The following is a 23,998-nucleotide window of genomic DNA, read 5'->3' on the forward strand; positions in this document are numbered from 1 at the left end:
ATTATCTTTCGATGACGAACTCAGAAGAGCCGTACATTTGTGTTATCACAGAGGGAAGGTATGTTTGCTGAGGGCAGATACTTATCCAGACGCTTTAAAGACTGTTGTTTGACAACACGGAAAAAGGAAGACACATCTGAGAAAACGTACAAGTCTACAACGATATTTATGCCTTTGCGTCTTTTAATGTCAAAAATTTGGACTTTCAAGGTGATGGTAGCTGCGCTTATACAATGTGAATACGAGGAGGTGCCATGGTGAAAGGAATGATGAGTATAATGTCCATTAGAGACGTTCAACAGTTCAGCCAAATCTACATTTATGACAACGGAGAAGCATTGATGGGACGAGTTAGAAGAGTGAAAAGGACTGATGTTGACTCAAATGTTTTCTCATTCGAGTCTACATTAGCGGGGGTTGGCGAGCAAAGCCCCCTAGTTATTATTATTATTACAAAGACAGAATAATGTCTTATTGTAATATTTGATTTCCACATTTAGTATTAGTATTTGGCAGTATTCTAACAAATTTTAAAATTGCATTAATTTTGTAATTCATTATTTTATTACACTATGTTTATTTTATATGTGTAGTGAATTCTAATACAGTAATACCCCGACTTACGCTACCCCGACTTACGCGAACTCGGAGTTACGCGGTTCTTGATTTTTTTCGTTTGGCAACGCTGCCGCCCACTATCTTCAAGGTCGTTTTTCATATGTTATCGATATACGGTGCGACGGCGGAGAATGAGAGCGAAAGATGAACAAAATTCAACTTTGCTGCTTTTATGTTTTTTATATCAGTGAAGGGGAAACACATTTCACCATAATAACGTAAAAACCAACACAATTCCAGCTATCGGTATAATCGCAAATGCAATTAGATGGAGTTTACTACCAGTTTATAACAGATTTCACTAGCCGAAACGCAACTGGATTTTTATTGTTTTATGGTCCCTAGAAATGTGAGGTGTTAATAGTGTATCTCTGCCTTTATGGTGTTGTTTATTCAGTTGCTACATGCGCGCAGCTTTGTTTATGCGTATCAAGCGTGCCTCCTCTTTTTGTAATTGTGCTTTATTCCCTAAAAATGAGTAAAATACTTAATTAAAAGGTGTGAAAAGGAAGCGTCCTGGTGAAGACACTGCAGATTCAGAGAGAAAAAGAAAAGCAATTATCGATAAACAGAGGCGGACTGGGTCAAAAATTCTTACCCTGGAAAATTTATAGTGGCCTCATACTATGGTTTATGGCCAAAATCACACTGGCCCACCGGGGTTTCCCCGGCAAGGCTTATGGCCAGTCCGCCTCTGTCGATAGAGAAAAAATATAAAATTGTGAAACGCTTTGAGCGAAATGAAAGACCATGTGATATTGCACGTGCTACAGGCCTAAACGAAGCAACGGCGAAAAGCACATGACAATTGCAAACTTGACAGGTTGAAAATTGAAAAGGGCTCAATTGAAAAGGGCTTAAAAATTTTAGAAAACATAAGACTCCAACGAAGAACGCGTTATAGCTACAAAGCAAGGAATAAAAAAATTATTAGCTTGCTACGAAGAAATTCTGCGTGAAAAAAAGAAGTCTCTGTGTCGTCAGACGAATTTTTTAGATTTTATGAAGCCATCGACATCGAAATAACTTTTTAACGTAAGTCATTTGTTTTTTAATACATATTTTGTATTAATATGTATAACGAACTGCAATTTTATTAATATTTTTCTTCTAAACTAGTGTTTTTGTTAGTCCTTGGTCCCAATTAAGCAAAATTTATACGTATTTATATGCAAAGTTGTACCCCGACTTACGCGAATTCGACTTACGCGATTTTCGTCGGACCCACCTATCGCGTAACTTCGGGGTATTACTGTACAGACAGCACAGTCTGTTTTCATTTTCTTGTGTTTCACCCCACACTCTTTTTCCTTCATTACAGTTACCCCTATTCTAATTTAGTGTAAGTTAATTTCCTTTTTTCTGTCTTTTTAGTTTTCTTTGTATTTGGTTGTATATATAATTTTTATAATTATACATTAATTTTAGCATTAGTAGAGGCATATGATGCAAGAAAGCAAGCTTATATAGCATCAGCAAAAAAAACCTTCCCTTTTCACTGATTCACAACAAAAATTTGTCTAGTTCAGCCTTAAATTTATTTAAGCTGTCAACTTCCACAGTCACAGATGGAAGTTTGTTCCAGCAATCAACCATCCACTGACTAAAGGCAAATTTCCGCATATCTGTTCTACAACTGTCTTTCATCAATTTCAGTTCATGTCTCCTCAGGTGCAGAGTCTGAGCAGGAGAAAGAATCCCACCAGCGTTGAGCTTGCTCAAACCATTCAAGGTCTTATACACCTCAATTAGATCACCTCGCAAGTGCCTAGTCTCCAGACATTGCAAGTTGCAGAACCTAAGCTTTCTTGGTAACAGCAACCCTTTGTTCCACTCACTAATTTCATTGGCCTTCTCTTTACTCATTCCAGCAACTCTACATCCATCCTAAAATGTGGCCTCCAGACCTGTATACAGTACACAAGGTATGGCCTGACCATTGCCTACTACAAGGGGATAATCACCTCATCACTGCTAGCAAAATTCCTATATATCATTGAAAAACCCACAAGCTACTGTTGAAGCCTTTTTGCACTGCTCAGAAAACTTCTTATCTGACTGCACAATTATTACTCCCAGGTCTTTTTTATTCTCTGCTACCCACATACAGCACTTTGTATTTGTCAATTTTAAACTTCAGTTATCACCTCTCAGCCCATCTGCTCAACTTTTCCAATCCTGTTGCAGTAGCATACTGTCCTTACTGCCATTAACAACCCTACTAACCTTTGTATCAGGTGCCTCTGTAGCCAGGTGGGAAGAAGCAGCAGTGCGTAGCATACGCTTCTTGATTAGACCAGGGTTCGAGCCCGTCACCACCAAATACGGAGGATGCGGAAAGGTCAGGGAATGACCATCGCATATTCCCAGAGCAATATGGCCTTAGTTGCTAATGCTCCTAAAAACCAAATAACAACAACCTTTGTATCATCTGCAAACTTGGGCATTAAATCTGATATATCTTTATCAATATCATTTAAAAATACAGAAAATAGCAATGGGCCCAACACGGACCCCTGGGGACACCACTAATAACATTATTCCACAAAGAGTAGCGTCCATTAATTACCACTCTCTGTCTTCTCCCACTCAACCATCCCTATATCCATAGCAGCAATTGCTCTTAATGCCATACCGCTCCAGTATCAAAAGCGTTCCTAAAATCCAAGTATATGATATCAAAATTATTTTTTGCATCTAGTTCCTTTGTGACCACATCATGGTATCAAATCAAATTGGTCAGACAAGACTTTCCCTTAACAAACCCATGCTGTGTCTGAATTATTGCTGCAGTCTTGTCTAGATAATCCTGCACTGCATCTTTAACATTCTGAAATTCTAGAAACAAACTTTAAATTCTAAATCACAGCAATCGTACTCACAATAATAAAATAAAAGGAAAGTTATAATGTTAGAAAAATTATGCAAATTTATGTTTCCTTGCTTTAAGATGTGTGAATTTATTAATTATTTCATTTATGTTTATTTGTTCCAAAAGATCGTTTTCTATTGAAATTATTGCCGAATTAGTCGTTGTTACATTGTTGCTCTTAAATAATTTTTGATTAATTTTAAAAAACTCCGTTCACCTGAGGCAAGGAAACTGGTAAAGTTAGGAAAATTATCTGTAAAATTGATTTTAAAAATGTATTGTAAAAATTCAAATGGAATAATATTGTCTTTAATATATTTTGATATACTCTAAGTTCTTCAGATAATGCTAAACCATCAATATCGGATTCATTACTATCAATGTCACTTAACTTAATGTATGTAAATGATTTAATAAATCATCATCTGACCATTTTTTTTAATTCAGAAATATTATAAAACTTTTTAAATATTTCTACATGTTCTTTCATATTTGTAAACCTTTCAGTTAATGTGAAAATTGTTGAGTCCATAATTTGAAAGTAAAATATAATTTTTTTGCAGATCCTGAATGCCGAAGTTTGCAGATGATACCAAGGTTGGCAATGATAGCAATGACAGTATGCTACTGCAACAAGATCTAGAAAAGTTGGAAAGATGGGCTGAAAAGTGGCAACTGAAGTTTAACATTGACAAATGCAAAGTACTGCATACAGGTAGAAGTAACCCCAGAGAAACGTACCAACTGCGTGTATTCTGCCACTCAGGGTGGTAGAGAATGAAAAACAGCTGGGGGTAATTGTGCAGTCAGATATGAAGTTTTCTGAGCAGTACAGACAGGCTGCCAGAGCAGCTCGTAGGGTTTTGTCAATGATATATATAGGAATTTTGCTAGTAGGGAGAAGGAGCTGATTATTGCTTTGTATAAGGTAATGGTCAGGCCATGCCTTGAGTACTCCAAGTTTGGAGAATGAGTACAGAGAAGGGCAACAAGATTGGTGAGGAGAACAAAGGGGTGCTATTACTAAGAAAGGCTTAAATTCTGCAAATTGCAGTGGCTGGAGTCTAGGCACCTGCAAAGTGATCTGATTGAGGTTATAAGGCATTGAATGGGTTGGCCAGACTCAATTCTGATGTGATTCTTCCTCTTGCTCAGATTACAAACCCGAAGGGGCATAAATTCATATTGAGAAAGACAGTTGTAGAATGAATGCTCATAAATTTGACTTTAGCCAGCGGGTAGTATTGCTGGAAAAAGCTTCTATCTGTCGTGTGGAAGTTCATGGCTCAAATCAATAATAAGCAATGGCTTAATTTATCAGTACTCACCTCATCTCATGAGGTGAGTACTGATAAATTAAGCCATTGCTATATTAATGATTTGAGTAATCAGTATGGTTTAAAGTTTACTATAAATTTTTCATTAGAAGTTGATATCTTAAATAAATTCAAGGAAGAACCGGACAAACATTTAGAGCGAATTGTTGTGTGAAATGTAAATTTTTTTTGGCTGATACTGTGTAAGCTTGCTTTCTTGCATTATATGCCTCTACTAATGTAAATGCTTTATCTCTATTTCACAATTCAAATGACGTTTTTTTCAAACTTTTTCCTCACAGCACTTCTTGGAAACAAAGCTTATTCAATGCCAATATCGAGAAATTTTTTGACTGATTTCTCTGTTCTGCTTTCTTTAAAATATTCTGTGATATTTGGTAGACATTCAAGAGCTTTGTGTATATCAGAATCCTTTTCTTTTTCTTTTCTTTTCTTTTTTTTTTTTTTTTTTTTGGAGCATTTTACTTACTGGATTAATTTTATTTTATTTTAGTCTTCAGTGTGATTATAGCAAAATATTTAGCTTCTCTAGTAATTTCTGGTATTTCACCTGTAATATTTTGTAAAATTATTTCTATAATTTCATTTTGTATTTGATCACCCAAATAATGCACGATAGTTTTTTATTCAGATTTCTGAATACGGCGAATATGTTCTGCCACTGCTGAATCAAATTTAGGAGTTGTTAAAAAAGTTTTAAAAAGATTCAAATACAGATATATACAGTTATACCCAGTTATTTATTAACAAATAAAGTACAAATAAAATAAAATAAAATAAAATATAAGTACAAAAACCAGCAGCTTTCGGAACACATGTCCCTTTATCAACTGATAAGTTAATATAAAATTTGAATACATTACAAGCAAAGTGTGGCACGTTAATCATGCGTCATTGTTGTAGCACGGACGTGTGCTGCTTTACGCCAGTGATCATCCATCAATAAAACGGTTGTGTCTAGGATGGGATGTAGACGCATGCCTTTCTGGCGATTTAATGCCTTAGGATTGTTTATTATGTTTAGTGACTCTAGCCATAGGCGGTGGCGAAAGTGTCGCGCGTGGTCTACTATCTCAAAGTCGCGCTTGGGGTCAAGATCGTGGTTGGTAGCCCAAAAATGTTCTGCGAGCCGGACTGGTCAGTTTCGGCAAGCCGGATTGCTCTGTCGTGTTCCGTGAGGCGATCCTGGAGACGTCTCGATGTCTCACCTACGTAGCAACTGTTACAGGCCCTACAGGTGATACGGTATACTACATTGCTGCGTAAGACAGGTGTGACAGGGGTCTTCACACTGGAGACAAGTGAACGTAGGTTCCTACCAGGTAATTGCACACATTTGATGTTGTAACTTCTAAGGATCTTCGAGATACGTCCTGACACTCCTGGATAGTACGGAATGTAGGCGGACAATATGCCGACTTGCTTTGGAGGTCTTGGGTTGGATGTAAGTTCTTCTGCCTGTAACAAGCATCTGTTTAGTACATGGGATGGATAACCTCATCTGGTTAGGTCCGCCTTCACACGGGAAATCTCGTTACGTCTAATTGTGTCGGTGCTGGAATGGCTCCAGGCCCTGGAGAATAGGGTGCGGGCAGTGCTATTGAGATGGCTTGGAGCGTGGCCGGACCCGTAGTTGGTGAATTGACCGCACCACATGGGTTTGCGGTATACTGAGGTCTCAAGACGTGGGCCTACGCGATGCACTAGCACGTCCAGAAACGGGAGCGAACCGTTCACCTCTGATTCTACGGTAAACTTGATGAAATTGGATAGGGAGTTGAGGTGTTCTAGTAGTACCGTTTCAGAACCACATGGTATTATGGTAAAAATATCGTCGACGTACATACACCACGTTGTAATAGGTGTAGGTGGGTTCTGGTGTATCTGCTCCTCCAGATCTTCCATGGCAATGTTAGCTACTACGGAACTGACAGGGGCACCCATAGCAGTGCCATGTACTTGTTTGTAGAGTGAGTCTTCAAAGGTGAAGATGCTGCTAGAGAGGCATAGGTTGAGGGCGGTACAGATGTCATCAGTGGATAGTGACGTCCTGGATTGGAGGCTTAAGTCGCTCTCAAGGAGCCTTCTGGCGCAGTGCACGGCCTGTTGGACAGGAATCGAGGTGAATAAAGAAACCACGTCAAAGAGTTGTCAGGGATTGAAATGTCCTTAATGATGTTAATGAATTCACTGCTGTTTTTAACGGTGTGAGATGTATTACCTATAAGAGGCGAGAGGAGGCTCGCAATGTGTTTGGACAGTTCATACGTTGGGGCACTGCAGCAAGACACTATAGGTCTGAGAGGAAAACCCGGTTTATGGATCTTTGGTAATCCGTAGAATTGCGGTAGTTGGCAGCCAGTAGCACGTAAAAGATGGTGAGTCGTGGTCGGGATCTTCTTATCTTTAAGCCATGCGTGGACAAGTTTATTAACATTTGCTTCCAGACGTTTCAAGACTTTAACGGGAGGATCAGGTAGAGGTTCATATACGTTAGGATCGAGTAATAGGGCCAAGGCTTTCTCTCTGTAGGCTGATCGGTCCAGCACAACAGTCCGGCGCCCTTTATCCGCAGGAAGTACAACGATGGAGTTGTCTTTTCTTATAGATGACAGGGCGGCACGCTGGCAGTGGTTGAGGTTTGAGTACGTTTTTCGAGTGTTGCGGAGGATTGCGGCAGTCTTGAATCGGATCTCGTTGGCAGTTTCTTCGGGAAGGTTGGTAATACTGGCTTCTATACCCATAGCGAGCTGTGTGATGGGAGGTTTCGATGGTATAACGGCGAATTTCATACCGTTTGATAAAACACTCAGCTGCTCGTTGGACAGTTGTTTGTTTCTTAGATTCAAGACGAAAGAAGTCGTGTCGCTTGAACGAGTGTTCGCCTTTAAGGAGTTAGCTTCTATGCTTAAGTTTATGAACTTGCGCTGTTGGCATAAACGGTAGGTATCCGAGGTCTGACTAGCCCGATGGCAGATGGTATGTATAAGGTTTGTAAATACGATAGGCGAGACCTTACCTTGTAGATGTTGTAACAGTCTGGACTTGTTGTAGTCAGCGTTCCTGATTTCACGGTGGAGATGGGATATCCACAAATTTAATGTGCGTAGGCTGAAGTTAAAGCAGGCACGATCCATGTGAGAGTTGTGGAACGGGGCTTTGTAGCGGAACCCTTTAGGTATGATTCGATTGCTTTTGCATCTGTGTGCGAAGCGTAAATGTTGCCTGTTGCGGGCTATTGAGAGGAAGGACTTTTGTAACTGCACACAATCGTTGTAGGTATTATGGCCATAAAGTGATCGAATAGTAACAAAGGACGTATCTCGAAGATCCTTAGAAGTTACATCAAATGTGTGCAATTACCCGGTAGGAACCTACGTTCACTTGTCTCCAGTGTGAAGACCCCTGTCACACCTGTCTTACGCAGCAATGTAGTGTACCGTATCACCTGTAGGGCCTGTAACAGTTGCTACGTAGGTGAGACATCAAGACGTCTCCAGGATCGCCTCACGGAACACGACAGAGCAATCCGGCTTGCCGAAACTGACCAGTCCGCGCTCGCAGAACATTTTTGGGCTACCAACCACGATCTTGACCCCAAGCGCGACTTTGAGATAGTAGACCACGCGCGACACTTTCGCCACCGCCTATGGCTAGAGTCACTAAATATAATAAACAATCCTAAGGCATTAAATCGCCAGAAAGGCATGCGTCTACATCCCATCCTAGACACAACCGTTTTATTGATGGATGATCACTGCCGTAAAGCAGCACACGTCCGTGCTACAACAATGACGCATGATTAACGTGCCACACTTTGCTTGTAATGTATTCAAATTTTATATTAACTTATCAGTTGATAAAGGGACACGTGTTCCGAAAGCTACTGGTTTTTGTACTTATATTTTATTTTATTTTATTTTATTTGTACTTTATTTGTTAATAAATAACTGGGTATAACTGTATATATCTGTATTTGAAACTATGTACCCCAGTACTCCAGGCCCATTTGTTACTTTTAAAAAGATACCATTTTCATTTTCATATAAATCGTTTGAAGGTCTCCTGAATACTATACGTTGCCTCGCTAAAAATACTATCATATACTGTATGTTATTGTGGCTGAAATCCAGGACATGGATATCTCCATTGCGAGTGTGGCCCGAAGAGCGGAGTACTTGTTCTGTCGAGTTCTGTGATTGGCTGATTATTGGGAATGCTTAATTTACCTCATTTTGCGTTTCTGATTATTTGATTGAATGCAAATTTGCTTCTGATTTTAGCGGGAAATGTAAAATTATCGTTCTGTTGTTTAGTCGTCATCTTGCTGCTCTGCTGCCCTCGGTTATTGTGTATTATTGTTTATTGGTATTCCATTTGCAAAAGGATGGATTAATGTAAGACTGCAATTGAACGATGTATGAGTGTGAATTTGATTAGCTTCGAAATACAAAGGTCTTCAGTGGTGGATGTTTGATGAAGTGTACCAGCCAACATGCGAGGACTGATGAGGTGGGGTTTTTTTTTTTTTTTTTTTTGTTTTCAAGTTGTTTCTTGACAATTTGATTTTTTCGCATTAATTTGTATGAGTTGTTAGTAGGCTCCCCTTATATTAGCAGGAGTGTGGAAGCAGCAACTCCCAGAACAAAAAAAAGAGGCTTTTCAGTTGAAGTGCATGAGCAATTCTCATTGTTAATGCACATGAAATCGCCTAGTAATGTATGGGTGAGAAGAATCAGTGATTGTATGTGGTGTTAACTATTTTGTTAGCTATTTAAAAAAAATAGCCGTCTTGCTGTTTTTTCTTCATTTCAGCTCCAACATATTGTGATATCACATGACGTTCCAGTAACATGCAGGAGAGGGGATAAAGCAGTGAGCGGGAGGTGCCTTCACATCCTATCACTGCCTTCTTCTCCTCTTTCCAGCCAAAGTACCTGGTTGTACCCATGTTCTGGACTATAACCCTGCGAAATATAAATATGAAACACAGATCCAGATAATAAGCAAATTAACGTAAGTTTTCAATTTCATGTACTTGTATTTCTTTCAAATGAATTATTTGATTGGTGTGTTGAATACTGGTAAACGTTAACCAATCAGATTACCAGTGCGACTCCTGGGTATGTGTGAGAGAGGCAATTGGATAGATTTTACGAGTACCACAAGTTTGCCTCAATTGCCTTAAGGCCAGAGGTGAGAACAATGCCTTCCCAGTTGTCTCTTGTAATTCATTCGATATATGCAAATTTTCTGCGATCTACGGAAACTATTTTAAATGTAATTACCCAGGGAAATTCAAAAAATATTTCTAAATAGAAAATTTCACTATAAACAAGTTTGCTAAACAGAGATTCGACTTGTATGTTAAGAGGTGTTTTGGCACCTTCCAGAACTGCCACCCGTAGGCGATGCTTACCTCGCCTACCCACTTGTGCCACTCTTAGATCCCCCTTTGTGAATTAGGGATACATTGCACATCTCCAGTCCATGGGGACTTCCCATGAGTCCAAGGATGTTCTCATAATTATGGCTAAGGGTTTTCTTACTTCCTTTGCCGTCTCCTTTAATATAACTGGATAGATCCCATCCACCCTAGTTGCCTTTCTTATGTTTAACTTCAACGATTTCTCCTCCACTTTGCTCTCAATTATTACAAAATCATTAAGCACCCTCTTACAGTTTGATAAATTTCCGACATTTTCCTCCCTTAATAACTGCTCGTGTAAATGTAAATGCAAAATACTTATTCAGATTATCAGCTATCTGAGCACAATCATCAACAGTCGAATCATCAATATCAAGTGGACCAATCTAATTCATCCCCTTTCTTCTATAGTTTATTTCTATAAACTCTAGAAGAAAGGAAGAAAATAAAAAAAAGAAGTCCTTGATGTTTTTCTTTGCATCCTTTTCCAAAGATTTCTCGTAATCTGCCTTTGCTTGCCTAGCGTACTAATATCTTAATATCTGCCATAGGCTTCTATGTCGCCTGATAATTTACATGCATCCCATGCATTTTTCTTCTCTGCCATGGGTCTCATTAGTTCATCTGACATCCATTTATCAAGTGGACCAATCTAATTCATCCCCTTTCTTCTAGAGTTTATAGAAATAAAGATGTCCTTCCTGTTTTTCTTTGCATCCTTTTCCAAAGATTTCTCGTAATCTGCCTTCGCTTGCCTAATGTCCTTTGTGACTTGATTACAGACTAGCCTATATCTGCCATAGGCTTCTATGTCGCCTGATAATTTACATGCATCCCATGCATTTTTCTTCTCTGCCATGGGTCTCATTAGTTCATCTGACATCCATTTAGGCCCAAACCTTGAACAATATTTCTTAATCAGTATGAAAAGCCTAGTAGCTTCCAAGATTAATTCCTTCAATGCATCCCATTTAGAATTTGCTGTTTTTAACATCATCAGTTGATCCCACTGTATAGAATTTAAAAACTGTCTGACCACTGTAGTCACCTTTATGAAAACAAAAACCCTTCCCTTTACCCTTGATAGTAGTTAAAACTTTAAGTAAATCCCTCATCAGTGCACTGTGATCACTGTCACCTACTGGTTCCTTTATCTGCAAATTCTTAATGCAAGAATAATCACTGCTGATAATCAGATCAAGAGTATTAGTCCCTCTGGTTGCTCCTCGAACATGTTACTGTAGAAGACAATCCTCCAATAAATCCACAAAAATCTTGCTAGTGTACAAGTGACCAACCCACAAGTTCCAGTCAATATCTGGGAAGTTAAAATCCCCCATTATAAGACAATCTGATTTACTGGGCCTACTCTATTTCTCTGCACTGTTGTTCGTTGTACTCACCAGAGTCATTAGACCTATAACACAGTCCTACTCTCAATTTTTCTTTCCCAGTGCTTATGTCACACCAAACTGACTCAACACTGCACAGTCCATGCATGTCAACTGGATGCACTTCCTTGATTTTATGCGTTTCTTTACTAACAGCATGACCCATCTATCCCTTCTGTACACATTGTACTCCCTAAATTCCAATTTTGCATTTCTTATATCTGTGTGACATCATGTCTCTGATATCCCAACAACATCTGCCTTTGATATCTTGATTTTGTCTTGTTTTGTAAGTTATATATTTGTATTTCATTTTGGCTTGTGAGTAGGCTCCAGTTAAAATGGAAATCTAAATTTCTTCTTTTCAATTTCTTTATATTGTTTCTTAGTTATCACGTTAACCATTTTTAAGAACCTGTTTTCTGTTGAATCTATCTTTGTTGCTCACTTAGTGGCTTTCTTTTGTCATTTTTCCATCCAGTTGGCCATGGCAGAAATACAAGTGTTTGATGAATTTTCACAGGTTGATGTCTCCTTGATGAAGTTATCAGCCACATAGTTCACCCAATCTTACTTTTTATTATTTTTCTTCATAGTGAATGTGAAAAAATATATACATACAGTGATTAACCCAGTTTAATATAATATAATAAGTAGCAGTAGCTTTCAAGACTAACAAGTCTCTTTTTCAACTGATTTAAATACCACGGATAAGTGCAATGAGCTGAGAGTGAGGCACGTTATTCATTTTCTGTTGTTGTTGTTGCACGGACGTGTGCTGTTTTACTTCAGTGTTTATCCAGCATTAAAATGGTTGTCTCTAGGATGGGGTGTAGACGTATGCCTTTGTGGCGGTTTATCGTCTTTGGATTGTTTAATATGTTACGTGACTCTAGCCATAGGCGGTGGCAAAAATGTCGTGAGTGGTCTACTATTTCAAAGTCACATTTGGGATCGAGATCGTGGTTGGTGGCCCAAAAATGTTCCGCGACTGCGGACTGGTCAGTTTCGGCAAGCCGGATTGCTCTGTCATGTTCCGTAAGGCGATCTTGGAGACGTCTTGATGTTTCTCCTATGTAGCAGCTGTCACAGTCTCTACAGGTGATGCGATATACTACATTGCTGCGTAAGAGAGGTGTGACAGGGGTCTTCACACTGGAGACAAGTGAACGTAGGTTTCTGCAGGGTAACTGCACACATTTGATGTTGTAATTTCTGAGGGTTTTTGAGATCCTTCCTGACACGCCTGGATAATAGGGAATGTAGGTGGACGGTATACCGTATTGGTTCGGTGATCTTGGGTGGGATGTGAGTTCTTGTGCCTGTAATAGGCACCTGTTTAGCACATGGGATGGATAACCACATTTGGTTAGGTCCGCCTTCACACGGAAATCTCGTTACGCCTAATTGCATCAGTGCTGGAATGGCTCCAAGCCCAGGAGAATAGGGTGCGGCCAGTGCTGTTGAGATGACTGGGTGCATGGCCTGATCTGTAGTTAGTAAATTGTCCGCACCACATAGGTTTGCGGTATACTGAAGTCTCCAGACGTGGGCCTGCGCGATGCACCAAGACATCCAGGAATGGGAGCACGTCGTTGACCTCTAACTCTATAGTAAACTGGATGAAATTAGACAGGGAGTTGAGGTATTCCAGTAGTGCTCTTTCAGAGCCACGTGGTATTACAGTAAAAATATCGTCAACATACTTGCACCATGTTGTAATAGGTACAGGTGGGTTCAGGTGCATCTGCTCCTCCAGATCTTCCATGACGATGTTGGCTACTACGGAACTAACAGGGGTACCCATAGCAGTGCCATGTACCTGCTGGTAGACTGAATCCTCCAAGGTGAAGATGCTGCTTGATAAGCATAGGTTGAGGGTAGTGCAGATGTCATCAGTGGATAGTGATGTTCTGGATTGGATAGTGCCCCTGTTAGTTCCGTAGTAGCCAACAACGCCATGGAAGATCTGGAGAAGCAGATACACCTGAATCCACCTGTACCTATTACAACATGGTGCAAATATGTTGACGATATTTTTACTGTAATACCACTTGGCTCTGAAACAGCACTACTGGAATACCTCAACTTCTTGTCTAATTTCATCCAGTTTACTATAGAGTTAGAGGTCAACGACGTGCTCCTGTTCCTGTATGTCTTAGTGCATCGCGTAGGCCCACGTCTGGAGACTTCGGTATACCGCAAACCTATGTGGTGCGGACAATTTACTAACTACAGATCTGGCCACGCATCCAGTCATCTCAACAGCACTGGCCGCACCCTATTCTCCAGGGCATGGAGCCATTCCAGCACTGATGCAATTAGGCATAATGAGATTTCCCGTGTGAAGGCGGACCTAACCAAATGTGGTTATCCATCCCGTGTGCTAAACTCCAATGAGTTCTTGTGCCTATTACAGGCAAAAGAACTAACATCCCACCCAAGACCACCGAACCAAGAAGTGTCAGGAAGGATCTCAAAAATCCTCAGAAATTACAACATCAAATGCGTGCAGTTACCCTGCAGAAACCTACATTCACTTGTCTCCAGTGTGAAGACCCCTGTCACACCTCTCTTACACAGCAATGTAGTATATCGCATCACCTGTAGAGACTGTGACAGCTGCTACTTAGGAGAAACATCAACACGTCTCCAAGATCGCCTTACGGAACATGACAGAGCAATCCGGCTTGTCGAAACTGACCAGTCCGCAGTCGCGGAACATTTTTGGGCCACCAATCACGATCTCGATCCCAAACGTGACTTTGAAATAGTAGACCACTCACGACACTTTCGCCACCGCCTATGGCTAGAGTCACTTAATATATTAAACAGTCTCAAGACGATACGTCTACACCCCATCCTAGAGACAACCATTTTAATGCTGGATAAACACTGGAGTAAAACAGCACACATCCATGCAACAACAATAGAAAATGAATAATGTGCCTCACTCTCAGCTCATTGCACTTATTTGTTGTATTTAAATCAGTTGAAAAAGAGACTCGTTAGTCTTGAAAGCTACTGCTACTTATTATATATTATATTATATTAAACTGGGTTATCATTGTATGTATATACTTTTTTTTTTTCTTAACCATGGACCCTAGTACACCAGGCCCATTCCTTACAATATTGAATGTGGGTGTGTTCACCCTTCACATTGGGACAGTGAGTGGGTTTCCTTGTGTATTACAAGTTTACTGCAGTTAATATTTTTTTTTTTTTTTTTTTGTTACATGCAGAATCTGTTAACATTACTTGTTGCAGTTAAATGCTGTTTATAATGTTTGTTTTTTGTAAATCATTAAAATGATTCTATATTTAAAATTTACTATATTTAAATAATGAAATTTTAAGAAGAAAATTTATTTTTTTTAATTGAAAATTAAAAATATAAGTTCCATGTTATTTTATTATACTGTTTTTTTGTACATATTTATGGTTTTACTTTTTAGATCAAATAGATGGAGATCCTAGATGTAATACATTGAGAGGTCATGAGAGATCGAAGTCAGATGGTGCTGAAAGGGTTTTAGAGAATAAACAGTTCCGATCTTTTCAAATTAAAAATGGTTGGTGATTACATATTTTTATTTTAGAAGTTAGTTTTCTTTAGGATATGCCGCTCAAAGTCATGCAACCAAAATTTAGCTACTTTTTTTTTTAAGTAACACTGACAACATCATCATCAGCCATTTTCAATCCACTGCAGGATGAAGGCCTCTCCAGCAACTTTCCAGTTCCTTCTATTTTGAGCACTGGACATCCATTTACTACCCACAAACTCATGAATTTCATCTATCCATCTCCGCCTTTGTCTTCCAGGTTTTCTTCTAGCTCCTATTGGGTACCATTCTGTTATTTTCTTAGTCCATCTGTCATCATGCCTTCGAGCTGTGTGTCCTGCCCAAGACCATTTTAGTTCTTTAGTTTTGATAAGAATGTCCTTTACTTGAGTTTGCTGCCTAATCCATGTGTTTCTCTTCTTATCTAACAGTCTGATTCCCAATATAATTCGTTCCATTCTTCGCTGTGTAGTTCTCAGCTTCTCTTCCATTCTTTGGTGAGTGCCCAAGTTTCACTTCCATAAGTCATGGTGGGGAGTATACATTGGTTCATTATTTTACGTTTCAGACAAACTGGGATATTTCTCTTCAGTATGTGACTATATTTCCTGAATGCTATCCATCCAAAATTTATTCTTCTTTTGACTTACAGCCATTTATCATTATTACAGCTAATAACTTGTCCCAGATAAGTATATGACTGCACCTTTTCAATTACTGCTCCTTCAATCATTATTTCCCTTTCTGTGGCATACTTGTTCATCATTACTTTTGTTTTAGCCATATTCATCTTTAGTCCAAAATTCTTACTAACTGTGCATAACTGATTAAGATTTTCCTCTAATTCTTTGGGATCGTGGCTTATGACCACAATGTCATCTGCAAATCGTAAATGGTTTAGGTAATCTCCGTTCACATTGACGCCTTTCTGCGACCAGTCTAATCTTCTGAAAGCTTCCTCAAGGGCAGCAGTAAACAGCTTCGGAGATATTGTCTCCCCTTGTCGAACTCCTTTCTTGATTTTAAATTTCCTACTGTCTTTGTCTAGTCTAATAAAGGAGGTAATAAAGGTTCTCATATATTTTCTTCAAAATCATAATATGTGGGGTATCTATGCCTTGTCTTTCCAGTGCCTGAAACATTGCATTATGCTGTATGGAGTCAAATGCCTTTTCATAATCCACAAATGCCAGGCATAGTGGTGTTTTATATTCATTTGCTTTCTCCATTAGCTGTGATATTATGTGAAGATGATCCATAGTTGAGAATCCTGTCCTAAATCCAGCTTGCTCTTTCAGTTGATTCTTATCAAGTATTCTTTCTAATCTGTTAGTAATGACCCTTGTGAACAACTTGTAGATGTGGGATAACAAGCTAATTGGTCTATAATTCCAGTTTCTGATTTAGCTCCTTATGCAGCAAAACTATGATTGCATTATTCCACTGCTTAGGCATCACACCTTTTCTAAAGCACTTTGTGAAGAACCTTGACAGTTTTTGTGTTATGTCTCTTCCTCCCAATTTTAACAACTCTACAGTAACTTCATCTTCCTCCGAGGCTTTCTGATTCTTCATTTTCTTCAATGCATTCATCAGGAAGAATATCAGGTATGTCGTATGTGTTGCTAATTTGCCATCCATCTTCCCCACTGCTGGCATCATTCCCTCGCTCCTTGTATAATTCTCTATAGTAGTCTTCTGCTATTTGAATTATGCCTTCTCTGCTGTTTATAAGTACACAATCGCTATTCTTCAGTTTCAGTATCATTTGTCTTTCTATATTACTGTTCATGGTTGCTGGTTTAAATCCTTTGTTTTTCCTTAATGCCTGCTCTACTTTTCTTGTGTTAAATCTTCTTATGTCCTCTCTGAGTCTCTTTCTAATGGCTTTGCATAACTCAGTATACTCAATTTTCTCCCTGTCAGTGTTTTTCTTGCTCTTCATTTGTCGTCTTTGGTTCATCATGACAAGTGTTTCTTGAGTAATTTTTTCTTCTTTGGATTTCTTTTTCCCTATAGGTTTCTTGGGATTTATCACTTTCAGAAAGTTGTAATATTCCTCGTTGATATGTTGGTCCTGAGCAGTCTGCAGAAGCTCCAACTTGTTCTTATGTTCCAGTATATACTGCTTTTTCTTCTCTTCTGGTATCTCAAAGACCTTTGTATTATTTACTCAAGTCAGTTTTTTCCTTTCCTTTCCTACATCTATATCAAGTGTACATCTTACCATTCTGTGATCACTTCCAACATTTACCTTATTCAGGACAGTAACATCATTCACAATATATCTTCTGTTAGTGAGGACGAAGTCGATTTCATTAGTTGTTAATCCATTTGGACTCTTCCATGTCCACTTTCTGTTCACCCTTTTCTTGAAAAAAGTGTTCATTACTGACAGTCCTTGAGATTCTGCAAATTCCACAAGTCTTTCGCCTCTTTCATTTCTTTCTCCAATTCCAAAATTTCCTATAGTTCCCCTTTCTGCACTGTTTTGTCTTTTTCCAACCTTATCATTGAAGTCCCCCCATAATAATAGTGTAGTGGGTTTTCTGCTCATCTAGAAGGCTCTCAATTTCAGTGTACATTTCTTCAACCTCTTCATCATCATGGCTCGATGTTGGTGCATAAATCATTATAACCTTTAGTTTGTACCTCTTAGAAATCCTGAGTATTAGTCTTGACACCCTTAGTGTTGTACTTTTGAATTGCAAAATGTTGTTTTTTAAATCTTTATGGACCAGAAATCCAACTCCACCTTCACTCCTTTCACTGTTTCCATTGGTGTAAAGCAGATTTCCACTTGATAAACTTATAAGTGATTCATTTCTTCTTCTTGTTTCAGCCAAACCGATGATATTCCAATTCACATTTTCTAATTCCTTTTCCAGCTCTAATATCCTGTCTTCACCGATGAGTGATCTTACTTTGTAACAGGCCAAGTTCAGTTTCTGTGCATGGCAGCCTGGTCGTACCCAGAGATTCTTAGCACCCTCTGCTTCCACTCAGATCCTCTCGCTGCCATAAGAGGGAGAGTGAAAGCCAATGGGGACTGAGGGCCATTTGTTTTGTCGTGCTGTTATATGCTGGAGGGCTTGGTCTTTTCCTCTTGACGCTTACCAGGCGTCTTGAAGAGAACCACTCTACACGTTCGTTGCCACCTAAGTGACGTAACAGGACTTACCATTGAGAAGGTGTGCATGAGTGGATTTTAGGGAGGCAGGCCAACTGGACTTCTCCTAAATCTTCTGTAATAGAATGATATTGGATCCATCAGTGTTTTAGACTGAGTGTCTGATAACACACAGGATACCTGTTACCCTCTAAGCCCTTTCTTTAGAATATGCCTCTCAAAATCATGCAACCAAAATTTAGCTACTTTTTTTTTTAAGTAACACTGACAACATAAATACAATTAACTAGTCACACAGTATATCATCTTACCTTACCGAAAGCACAGCAATGTCAACATGATTACAACATATATTGAAAGTGTCTTCCTTTTTTCACAAATGCACATATTCCCTGACCTTTCCGCATCTTCCGTATTTGGTGGTGATGGGCTCGAACCCCGGTCTAATCAAGAAGCATGTGCTACGCACTTCTGCTCCTGCCCACCTGGCTATCGAGGCGCCGAGAGATGTTTTACCTCCTATTTTTACAATGAAATGGTTTTTGAATCCAATCAAAATGATCAGTTTTAAAATCTGGAAGACAATATTTACAAAACTGATTTTACAAGCATATCAAATGATCAAGTATAATCTGTTTTATCAGATTAAAACTGAAATTATTTCCACTAATAAACTTGTCCATGCATGGAAACATTTCAAATGAGTAATTTTCCCTTTTATTCTTCCATATGTTTATTTTTTTCATAAATGCTTGAACTTTTTTATCTTTCCAAAGAAAAATATTAGTGTTCTCTCCCTGCAGAGACATACTGTAATCAGTTCATTGTGTTTCTCAAATATATCTCATAAATAAGATAATTTGCAAAGCCAGATGTTGCTGTGAAAAAGTTTTGCAATATCCGAGTTATTTTCAGACAAAATAAAAACACTACTTCATTTTTTAACTCTATTAGTCATCTCAAACTTCGTCCCTTTGACAATCATATTACTTCCATATGCAACAAAAATTTATCGCAATTGGATCCCGTTGCCTTGCATAGATTTTCAAAAAGGAACTATTCACTGCACAATATTTAATGAAGTTGATAACTTTTACTGCATCTTGTAGGTACAGTATTTAGATCAGCAGAAATGTTCTTAGCCTCTCGATGACTGATACAATGAGTAAAAACAGTGCTTTTTTGTAAAAGAATAGGTACCAGAATTCATCCTTTGCTTTCAGGAAAAATTGAAAATTTATAGGATATGAAAAGTACTGTACTCTGAAAAATTATTTCCTAATATTGTTACTTTAGTACACAATATAATAGCGTAGCTTAATTTAATTTAATTATGGTACTCACCTTTTTATAATCTGCATTGATGTTACAATAAAATGGATGATAATTTTAAATTTAAGTTAGCATGAATCAGTTGATAAACCTCCAACTCTTAAACTGTCTACAAATCCATTTGATCAATCTATCAGTGTAGCTCCGCTGGTGATATTCTGGTTTACATTACCTATCTATGGATAAATTCAGTGAAAAAGTTTGGTGAAACTCAAGCAGTTGCTCTTGACATTTCAAAGGCTTTTGATCATGTTTGGCATAAAGCTCTTCTAAATAAACTTCCATCTTATGGTTTGTCATCTGTTTTTTGTAATTGGATATCCAGTTTTCTTTCTTACTGCTCACTCTGTGTAATGGTAGATGGTTCTCTGTCTTCTAACATCTGCACTAATGCTTGGTGTTCCCAGAGGTTCAATTCTTTCTCCCACTACTTTCTTCTTGTATATTAATGACCTCCTTCCATTGGCAGGAAATCCTATGCATAGTTTTGCTGATGATAGCACTTGCATTTCTCCCTTCAGTTTGAAAGAACCTTGCACTGCACAAATAGCTTTATATTCTCAAATATCCACTACCAATTCCTTAAATGCTAATATGCATATTAGCATTTAAGGAATTAGCAAATATAACTTGGTTGATTTTTATCCTTATTAAAATTAGTCCTGTCTTAGATATCGCAAAAAGGGTTCTTTTGTTCCTATATTTTTCTTTAATGATACTCATATTTCTGGACAAGATCACATATCTCTATAGGGAATACTCGTGACTTCTAATATCTCTTGGCATAAGCATATTACAAATATTTCTGCTTCTGCATCTAGAATACTGGGTTTTCTATTTCACTCTTGCCATTACTTATCTTACAAACAGCTACTCACTCTGTACAAATCTCAAATCCACCCTACCTTGGAATATTGTTCTCGCATCTGGGTGGTGTCCCCAAATCCTCTCTCTGGCTTCTAGACTCCATTCAAAAGAGGGCATCTAGTTTATTTAATGACCCATCTCTAACAAAATCTCTCCACTCTTTTTCTTGTTTCTGCTGCATGCCTTTTCTATAGATACTTCCATAGACACATTTCTTCTGAATTAGCTTTTATAATTCCTGCTCTTGCTCTTCCAAATCACTCTGAACACATACCGCAATGAGTCGGCATCCTTTTACTGTCCAACTTCAAACTCCAGAACCAATTTTTCTTCTTTTTCATTTATATCCTTCAACTTCTGTTTTTGGAAGAGCCTCTCTCTTCAGATGTATTTCCTGAAAATTACACTCTACAAAAATTCAATCTTAATTTTAACAAGTATCTTCTGTCATCTTCTCAACCTTCAGCCCATGCATGGTATTAAGTGCTGTAGGTTCTAATACCTTTTGTGCTTGGGGTTTTCATAAAAAAAATTAAAAAATAAGGATTCAGAGAAACTGCAAATCAGAGAGGGAATAGAATGGAATGGCTTTTTCAGTGGAAACTAAGAAATATGCATAATGGTTACACTTGCACCTGCCTGAAGAGCATTTCTCAAAGACTTCAAGTTAACATATTAAGGAGAAGAAATACATCATCCAATAAAACTTATTTAAATAGTTATAATCGATGTATACGGTTAATAAAAAAAATAATAATAAATAAATAAATAATTGAACATGTTTACTATTAGTAGTGACAAGTGATGCAAAGAAGCAAGCTTATACAGTATCACCCAAAAAGCAAACTATTCACATCATCTGTCCATCGTGCTGGCCAAAAAAAAAAAATAATAATAATAATAATGTACCTTCAGAGCAGAAGTGGCACATTCTAATTAAAGAAAATTGATCCACTAATTCCAAAAATACCAAAATTCTCTCCATCACATTTATTGAAAGACACAAAAATTTTAGTAACTTAATAAATGACCAGTCAAATATCATACAGTCAAATCAGTTAAATAATAATACAAATAATAATAAATAATAATAATACAAATAATAATAAATAATAATAATACAAATAATAATAAATAATAATAATACAAATAATAATAAATAATAATAATACAAATAATAATAAATAATAATAATACAAAGATAATACAGTCAAATCAGATCAATCAAATGCTATACACATGCTATGTTAAAAATTAGTCTTATTCATTTTAAAATACTTTTATCAAAAATATAATGATAAAATTTTATCAAAAATATACTACATACATTCTATTTTCTTAAAAATGTTTGCCTCGGAGAATTTTTCTTGTAGTCCATTTTGCTTTCTCTCTTAAGAAACCCAGTAATCTCCCATCGTGGCAGTATCCCTAGCAATCTTGGGACCACTTTTCTATTGTGGATATGTCCTGATGAAAGTGTCTCCCTAGCTCATCACTTATATTTCCCAAATTTTGAGAGAAGAAAACTGAAATGAAAATGAAGAAAATCAATTTTCAAAAAGATTTGACATCAGATATTCATAGTTATCTTCTTTCCTTCAAAAAAAATTCTTTGACAACTGCTTTTAATGATTTCCAAGATGTTAGCTTTCCTCTAGCTTTGTTTCAAATACATTACCTTTCAGGAGTTTCTTTATTTGAGGCCTAATGAAAGTTCCTTCTCTCAGTTTTGGATTTTGCATCAGTTAATTTAGGAAACACTTCCCTTAGGTAGCAGAATCTGTTTCTTTCTTTATCCACAGCCTTAGCAAAATTCTTCATTAAACCAAGATTTATGTGTAAAGGTGGAAGAAGAACTTTCTTGTTCAATCAGTGGGACATATTTTATATTACTTCTTAGTGCTAAAAATTCTTTCCTCTTTTCCCACTGCTGCACAATATAATGGTTTTGTGCTATATATTTTGTGCAATATATTTTGTCCCACAAACATAGAAACCAATAGTATTTTGTGAAACCTCTTTGTAGATCAGTGAATAAACCAGTTACCTTAAGATTATCACAGACATTCTAAGTAGAGTATGGTTCTTTGTTGCCCTTGGGATCTTGGACATACTTTGATAACTTTCTTATAAGCAAACAGCATGAAATAGAGGAACTGATAGTAATTGGATGGATTCCATGAGCCCCTTGTGTTTTATTTACTTTTAATGTCAACAATTTCTCTCTGTTTTGCTTTCCTCTCAGTTATTACAAAATCATTTATCTTTAAGTTTTAACTTGATATACTTCTAGCATCCACATCCCTAAAAATTGTTATTTGCATTAAAGTGGATGCAATATTGCTTATTGGAGGATTGAAGTGATGAAATCCATGTTTAGTCTCCAGCAATCTCCATAATGCAGTATGATTAATGTCTTTTGAGGTTATGATAAACATGATCACATTGATCCATCTTCCTTACATTTGAAGATACAGCTGTAAAATGATTTTTGCAGACTGGCCACTAGATACAGTAGAGCCCCATTAATCTGGACCCCGATGATCCGGACTTTCTTTTAATCCTGACTGGATTTTCTGTCGGGAAAAATTCTAACTATCGAAAAAATATATATATAGAAGGAATTATAAAAATAACTGACATATGAGTGGTTTTTCTGAAAATTGTATGATATATTTACAAGCATGAGCTCGCCTAGCTAAGTTTATATCAACGACGTCATTCTAAACAAGAAGAACACGGATAAAGGGACTACAACTAGTCCACGTATACAAGCAGTAACTGCCCACTGCACTGGATAAGAGTAAATGTGATGGTGTGCAGTAGCACGTTATCAGTAATGGGGAGGGGGATGAATCGTGCATTCTTGGAAATGACTCACAAATCAGTCTGTTTGTTGTTGTTTTGTTATTTGGTTTTTAGGAGTATTAGCAACTAAGGCCATGTTGCTCCGGGAATATGCGGTGGTCATTCCCTGACCTTTCCGCATCCTCCGTATTTGGTGGTGATGGGCTCGAACCCCAGTCTAATCAAGAAGCATATGCTACGCACTGCTGCTCCTTCCCACCTGGCTATGGAGGCGCCACACAACACAGTCGCTCAGCTATTGTATTCAGTCGACAGCTGCCGCTAGCATTGTCTATGTGTACACCTTACCTCAGTTCTTTACCTGCTGTATTGCTTTGTTTTTGCTGTGTTTTTATTTATTTTTTTGTGTTAACAGAAGATGATAACAAAAAGAAAGAGTGATACTGCATCAATGGAACAAAAACTGAATGCACTTTTTCACATTGATAAGGGGAAAAATTTTAAAAAGATCGCTCTCGATATAGGGGTGGCAAAACAAAGTTTCCATTTGGAAAAAAAATAGGAAGCAATCAAGCTTTTGTGCAAAAATGGTGGCCAAAGACACATAGAGCTACCATTAAGAAGGCAAAAAATGAAAATTTGGATG

The 23,998-nt window shown here is 37.8% G+C and overlaps 1 protein-coding gene across 1 annotated transcript in view; it reads left to right on the top strand.

Moving 5' to 3' along the window:
• The window catches only part of fab1 (1-phosphatidylinositol 3-phosphate 5-kinase fab1), an 809,612-nt gene that overhangs the window by 607,437 nt on the left and 178,177 nt on the right, over positions 1-23,998 (top strand). The window contains exon 32 of the mRNA XM_090380831.1: positions 15,105-15,221. Within this exon, the coding sequence (XP_090236957.1) occupies positions 15,105-15,221 (117 nt within the window). The remainder of the gene's footprint in view (positions 1-15,104; positions 15,222-23,998) is intronic.

This window comes from Mastigoproctus giganteus, chromosome 9 (genome assembly GCF_048544385.1).
Source record: "Mastigoproctus giganteus isolate SK-2022 chromosome 9, ASM4854438v1, whole genome shotgun sequence".
Classification (NCBI taxonomy): Eukaryota; Metazoa; Arthropoda; class Arachnida; order Uropygi; family Thelyphonidae; genus Mastigoproctus; species Mastigoproctus giganteus.